This window comes from Coptis chinensis, chromosome 6, assembly GCF_015680905.1.
Source record: "Coptis chinensis isolate HL-2020 chromosome 6, ASM1568090v1, whole genome shotgun sequence".
NCBI classification, from domain to species: domain Eukaryota; kingdom Viridiplantae; phylum Streptophyta; class Magnoliopsida; order Ranunculales; family Ranunculaceae; genus Coptis; species Coptis chinensis.
Genome location: NC_141461.1, coordinates 71,093,797 through 71,100,895, shown reverse-complemented (window position 1 = coordinate 71,100,895; position 7,099 = coordinate 71,093,797). Strand labels below are relative to the sequence as shown.

Genomic DNA, 7,099 nt, shown 5'->3' with positions numbered 1-7,099 from the left:
CCTTGAATCTCATTCAGCCATACAGATAAACTAACTGAAGTTAAATGGGTGCTGCTACCCTTGCAGATAAAGGGGGTTGCAGTTTAAAATGTACTATTCCTCAGCTGATCTAGAGCAAAAGTCCCACAAACACCAATTCAACACCGAAACACAGTAAGAATAAAGCATCAAATCAAAAGAACATTTTTTCAGAATAAAGCTACTAGATAATAAAGCATCAGAAACTAGCACTTCTTTTCTAAATTCATCAATCTAAGCATTCCAATTTACATTAGCGAACAACAACAACAGAATAGAACCACTCATCATCTCATAGATTTCATAGTTCCAAAATAACAAACACCAAAACTAGATCTTCTATCTTCTATCTGAATATTAACTTTCTTTCCTTTTTACAGATTTCAGTATATAATACCTCCAATCGAGGTCTCAATGTAGACGCGACCTGACTTCACAAAAAAAAACCTCAAAGCCCATTCGCATCCATACCATTTCTACCTCTGCACACACAGAAAAACAAACATCAGATTCATATAACTAGCCCAACACAAAAAAAAAAAAAAAAAAAAAAACATAAAGAAAATCATTTTTCTTTTCACCTTTGCAGGATCTTCAGGAACATTATATGAATCTGCAGTAATCGTAGACGGCAACCAAAAACCAGGAGATAAATTCTGAAACAATCATACATAAAACGATCTCAAAATCCTATAAAACAAACAATAAAAATACAATGGGGCTAAGGCCAAAGAAATTACTTACATCCATTTGCTTCTGAACAGTTCGATTTCGCTTCTTAGGTCTCCTAGGTGGTTTTAATCCAGTCCAAGCAAAATAATCCACTTCAATCTCTTCTCTCAAAAGTGTAACAAACAACTTTGGTTTCTCCTTCTTCTCCACTACATTATTCTCATTCTCAATCAATCCTCTTAACCTTAACGATTTCGGCATCGCCATCATCTTCTGTTCCTGCTCCTTCTTTTCAATCACATGACTTTCTTTTAGTTTCTCCTCAATCTCCCCACCACTCTTCACACCATTACTACTCATCTCATTGTTATTCTTCACAACACCTTTCCTTGGTCTCAAATTCCAAGGCTTCGAAACAGGTTCTTCAGTAACAATAGCAGTAGTAATAGTTTCAGCTTCAGTAGGTTCAGTTTTAACATTGTTTGGTTTGGGTATTCTTATAACAAGATTTGTTGACTTGACAACTTTCCTTTTTTTATCTGACCCATCATCTGATTCAGGTTCAGAAGAAGCTGAAGGTGAAGAACGGTTGTTATTGTTATGGGGTGGGGGTGGGGTGTTTCGACTACGTTGATTGTTACCCCATTTTAAGTATGGTAATGAGAAATTGTGTAGTGGCTTTTGAGATTTTGTTGACGATGACATTAGTGGTGGGGATGTTGGTTGTGGATGGGGTGGTGGTTGTGGCTGGGGTGTTGTTTGAGGTGGTAGTGTTTCTTCTTCTTCTTCTTCTTCTGATGAGGAGGATGAGGATGATGATGATGAAGGGGAATGGAATACCATCGGTTGATTCTTGGGGCTTTTCCTCAAAAAATGAGTGCACAAGTGAAAGAATGAGAAGAAGAGGGTGTTTTGGTGCTGGTGTTTTAATGGAAGTCTATTTTTGTGTTTATTCCCATGTTAACCCTAGTTGTTTGTGGGTGGAAAGTTGGTGTTTAGCGTTAAGTTTGGTGGGTAGTGTTGGTAATTCGTATTTAATTGTGAAATGACAGTTAGTGTCCTTTATTTCTCACTTTACTTACTTACAATGCGGGAATGCCGGTTGTGTATTTGTGTCATTTTCTAACTAGTGCTGCCTAGTTGCGCACATGCAACGGTGGTGACTGTCTTTTAGTGAGGTAGCGTCTATGCAACTCACAAACACCTAGCATTCTTTTCACTAAACATCTTACGTGTGTTCTTCAAAAAATTTAGCTTACAAACATTGATTTTAGGGTTAACTAGTATTACCCCCCACTAGATAGGAAATTAGGGTCTCTCCCCTAAATACACACAAAAAAAAAGTCAAAGTGGGTTGACCGAATTTTTTTTGTGTGTATTTAGGGGGGAGACCCTAATTTCCCATCTAGTGGGGGGGAAATCCTAATTGGCTCATCTAGTGGGGGGTAATACTAGTTCACCCTTGTTTTTATAGTATTGTAATTTACAAAAAAATTCTATGGCCAAAAAAGCTCAAACTCCATCATCTAAAACTCTATTATATAAAGTCCAGCACCAACATATCTAGGTACGCTCTGTTGTCATTGAGAGCAAGGCCCAAAATATCGATATCGATGAATATATCGGTGTACCCAAAAACCGATATATATCGGATATATCGGATATATCTATTTTTTTTGTGACCAGTCCAAACTATTTAAAATATCGGAAATATCAAAAATATAATATCGGAAATATATTGGAAATATCAAATTTATATTAAAAAATGGTCAAAAAGTCAATCGATATATATCATAAATATCGGATATATCGATTATATCGGCGATATAAAGTTTTATATCGGAAATTCCGATATATATCGGGAAAAAAGGATTCTATATTCGGTAGATATATATCGGAAATATCGATGTCGGTGTACCAAAATACCGATATATATCTACGATATATCAGATATATCGGCGATATTTTGGTCCTTGATTGAGAGCAAGCAAACACGATTTTCAAATTAGTATGTAACATTAGCCCACTCTCTTCATCACCTCAACAACTTCAAATATATTTACTTGGCTTGATCTATTTTTTGTGTTCACAAAACTACAAACTTTGTATATGGAACAAAATGATAAAATCGTTAACCTAAAGACATTGAAAAAATGATCGAGGAGCTATATATATGTAGATCAATTTATTCAATTAATAAATGTTGTCTCGGTAAATTCAACTAGAATATTACGTGAGATTTTCCATCTTTTTTTTATTCTCCCTCTTCCCGCCCGTATATTTTCCCTTCTCCTTTTATTCTTTATTATCCCTCCTCGTGGTTTGCTAGGCGTTCCCTTTGAATGCTTGCTCACGTTGATTTGAACAACGAAATATTTTTGACGACATTTTTTATCCTTCTTATTTGTAGTTGTCCATTGTTTCTAAACACTAAACCCCCACAGATCTAGCGTACAAATTATAGAAGTTATAAGATTCATCTTCTGACTCAAATCTCATGCCAATGATTGTTATATTACTGTATGTAGTTTTCTTTGACTTCTCTATCTATCTTAACACTAATATGAAACGTATGTAAAAGGAGTGATATTTTATTTTCCTTGAGTCAAGAATATTAATGAAAAAGAGAGCGAATGAGAATGAGGGAAAATAAGGACTAAATCTCACATACTTTTTTTTTTTTCAATATCCCTGAAATCTTGGAATTAAAATTCAACTTATTTACTTTCCCATCATAGCTAATTCTCTCACTAACTATGGCTAATATGGGTGGACACATGACAATACAACTAGACAACCAATAGTTGTATATTCGTTATATAAAATGACAATACAATTATATACGTTACAAATGAGCTATTCAACTAGACAACCAACAGTTGTATATTCATTATAAAATATATACTAACGGATCGATATAATTGTTACTGAAATTAATTTAAATAACAGATATATATCTGTTACTAAATTTTGCTTAACGGATATAACCATTAGTTAAAATATAACTAACAAATATAATTGTTGATAAACACCTATTATGGTGTAGTGATTAATGGAAAGGAGACACTCTAGGTATTACAAATATAACAACCACCCAGGATATTCATAAGTGAAACATTTTCCTTATCATTCTAAAATCTTTCACAATGATCAAGTTTCAAATAATTAAGTATCAACTTAATACATTCCAGCCAGATTATCTCTATTAGTAGCATCTCCTATAATCGACCTGGCCTCTTAAATTCACCCAGTTATTTTTCTTGCGCATAATACCCCTGAATGAATAAATAAATTAAAACACCCATATACTATATTTAGAAGGGTTGCTTCGTCCTTTTCTCTCTCTGCAAATTTGATGTACCCATTTTATAACACCCCGTGTTTTTCTTCTTTTATTTTCCTAAGAATAATAATAATAATAAGAATAATAATAATAATAATGATAATAGGTTAAACTAAATATAGATAACTATCAGATAAGGATAAAAGCCCCGTAGGTAAATAGATAAGTGTTGTCCTTGTTTTTCGGTGAGTTTTCTCACGTAAAGTTTTTGGGGAAAAACACAGCGAGAGTTTTATACAGAAAAACGGGATTTTTTTTAAAGAAGAAAATGAAGGTTTTTCTGGTAGCTGGTTAATAGTCGGAGCGCGCTAAAGGTGAGTAGATACTTTCAAATATATAAAAAATTACACTTTGAAAATCTTTAATACGCTGTTTTACTGCTGGATTGTCGTTTTTGTTTTCGACTGTAAAGTTGTGGAAATTTGGTCGTATAAGCATGTTATTGTTTGAACTATATGGTATATCAAAGGAAAACAAGATGTATAACGCAGAGGAACAGATATATCTGAACCTCGCCCCTCGGATATCGAGGGAAAATGGAAGACGTTGTCTTTCTGTTTAACTATAAATGGAATTGAGTTTCCATGGAATTAAGTATTTCATCGTGCTTAGATTTAATCAAAAACTTATTGATTGTTGAGAATGTAAACTGTTTTCAGTGATGTCTGATGAATACTATATCTTGGATTTGTTTTCTGTCGATTGAATTGAACATGGAGGATGTTAGGTAAGGTGTTGAAGGTTGTGTGTTGAGTGGACATGGCTCAGTGGTACCGAGTGATACCTGTGGAAGCTCTGAGAGAGCTTTAATGGCAGTCGGATGTATTTTGAGAAGTGGGGGAAATCGTGTTTTCTTTGTATGGTTAGATGGGGTTTTGTTGTAGGTTAAATTTGGTTAGTGGAGAGTTGATTTTGTTGTGGTTGGGGCTGTTGAAGCTCCAGAGGAGCCATTAATGGCGTCGACCTCGATTTACCCAGTATAAGGGAATCGTGATTTGTTAGTATGGATAGGTAGGGGTTTGAAAAAGGAACCAAACCGCTGGGTTCACTTGTGGTGGCGAGTGGCTGATTGGTGGTAGCTGGAGGTGGAGGCGTTGGTGAGGAAGATGAACAGTGAAGTTATTTTTGTGTTTTGTTGGGCTTGGGCCCGAATATCGTGGGTAGGCTTATGTTTTAAATTTTAGATTTTATTTTTTTGACTTAAGTTTAGACTATGGGCCTTAGGCTTTGGGCTTTTGGGGTTAGATAAGTTTAGACTGGTTGACTGCTGTTGACCAGAGTTGACTTTGACTGTTGACCAGAGTTGACTTTGACCATTGACCAGAGTTGACTTTTAACTCGGATTATGATTCAGTCTATTAGGATAGGTCTAGGGCTATTAGCATGCTTGGCTTTAGGCTAAGACCTTTTTATATATACGTGGGTACGTGTATTAACTACTATGTGATATTGCAGTATTTTATGATATGCAACGTTATGACACTTAGACATCAATCTAATTAATAACGCGTAAACCAAAAATACATGAATCAAGATACTCTTTCGTTCTCTAAAAGAATATATATAATAAATTTCAATAATGCGTAAACAATTTACCGCAACCTTTTAGATCTCTCCACGCATCAAGTTTTGGAAATGAGACTTATGACTGAAGATGTCATGGGATAGGTGGGCATTTATTGAATGTGCCATAAATGGCCCGTTAGCGTTATCTATGGGTATTCATTGAATGTGCCATGAATGACCCGGGTATTCATTGAATGTGCCATGAATGACCAGATTTTTTGGATTGCCCTAGAGAGGAACTAAGGTATTCGCCTTGCGGGTTAGTTGTATTCTTTGATTATGCGAGTGTTTGGGTTTACTTTTGAATACCAAATATAATATCTACATAGGTTATATAGAAGTTCTAACTTTCTTTTGTAGGAGGGTAGGACTTAATAACATTTTGTGCAGGGACGCGGTCCTACCCTTATACAGCAGTGGATATCGATAAATTTTAATTCAATGATTTAGATATTAAAACGAGTTATTAGAATGAGTTAATATAATGGAAGTTTTGCTTGGGAAGAAACTATGTCGGTTGAAATGACGGAACTACCTATCTTCCAAGCTGAGAATGATTAAGTTAGGATATATTTAAAGTGATAGTTTGATAATTAAAGTATGATAATGTTTATATGTGGTTAGTCTACTCATACCAGCAAATTCCATTTTGCTGACCCATGTTTGCTTTGTTTTGGCAACGTGGGTGTGTTCTTGGGAACATAGGTGGAAGGCAGTGGAACCGCGGCGTTTGATTTGGATTTGATCTGGAGCAGTCCGGGAGTTTATTTTTATTAGGTCTGACCTTTTGGAAGTATGTAATAACGTAGTTTCCTATTCATATGACATGAGAATATGATGTTGAGGACCTATTATTCTTAGAATGTTATATTGATGATTTTTGGATGGGAGATATGCTTTCATAAAGTAATAAAGAGAATTTTTGGAGATTATTTTTGCAGTTTACGTTGATTCTTTTATGACATGGCTGTTAGGGTTTTGTTTGTGTAGTATCCCTCGTCATAGTCTGGGTTTTTAAACAAGTGAACATAGTGATGTTTGAGATATTTATATTTCAAATATTCACTTTGTTATTGTTTAGAAATTCGGGCTGTGACACATTTTGTGCTTAAATTGAAGTATTATTATATTGGGTCATTCTATGTGGCCGTACATTAAAATTCTAAATCCACGCCATCCTTTTCTAAGTGTATGCACCATAAATGCCCATTTAATTAGCCTTTAATTATTATTAGGGCATTTGGAAAATGAAAAGACTGGAGACAGTACGAAGGGATGAAAAACAATTAAAGTCTTTGCTTTGTGTTAAACTAAATCCTCATCTCCCTCAACTTATTCCACCCAATACCATATGGGAAATCAATCAAAAGAAACTTGCAATTAATCTTTTTGTTAATCCCCATTTTGATGATCCATGAGATTGCTATTAAATTTGATCTCACTATAGAAAAATCTTCAGAAAGAGTTGTGAATCAAGCTTGGGGATTTTCAAGAAAGTTT

The 7,099-nt window shown here is 34.7% G+C and overlaps 1 protein-coding gene across 1 annotated transcript; it reads right to left on the bottom strand.

Moving 5' to 3' along the window:
* Nucleotides 1-290: 290 nt before the first annotated feature.
* Nucleotides 291-1,662, bottom strand: LOC147494251 (uncharacterized). Its single transcript, XM_086566897.1, has 3 exons — nucleotides 763-1,662; nucleotides 600-674; nucleotides 291-500 (listed from the first exon to the last, which is right to left on the bottom strand). Exons 1-3 carry the CDS (start codon nucleotides 1,531-1,533, stop codon nucleotides 495-497), a joined length of 852 nt encoding a protein of 283 aa, XP_086423023.1. The 5' UTR covers nucleotides 1,534-1,662; the 3' UTR covers nucleotides 291-494.
* Between the last annotated feature and the right edge of the window lie 5,437 nt (nucleotides 1,663-7,099).

Coding starts and splice junctions, on each gene's coding strand:
- LOC147494251 (XM_086566897.1), bottom strand. CDS start 1,533: ATGGTATTCCATTCCCCTTCATCATCATCATCCTCATCCTCCTCATCA. Junction 675..762: donor CTGTTCAGAAGCAAATGGAT/GTAAGTAATTTC, acceptor TGATTGTTTCAG/AATTTATCTCCTGGTTTTTG.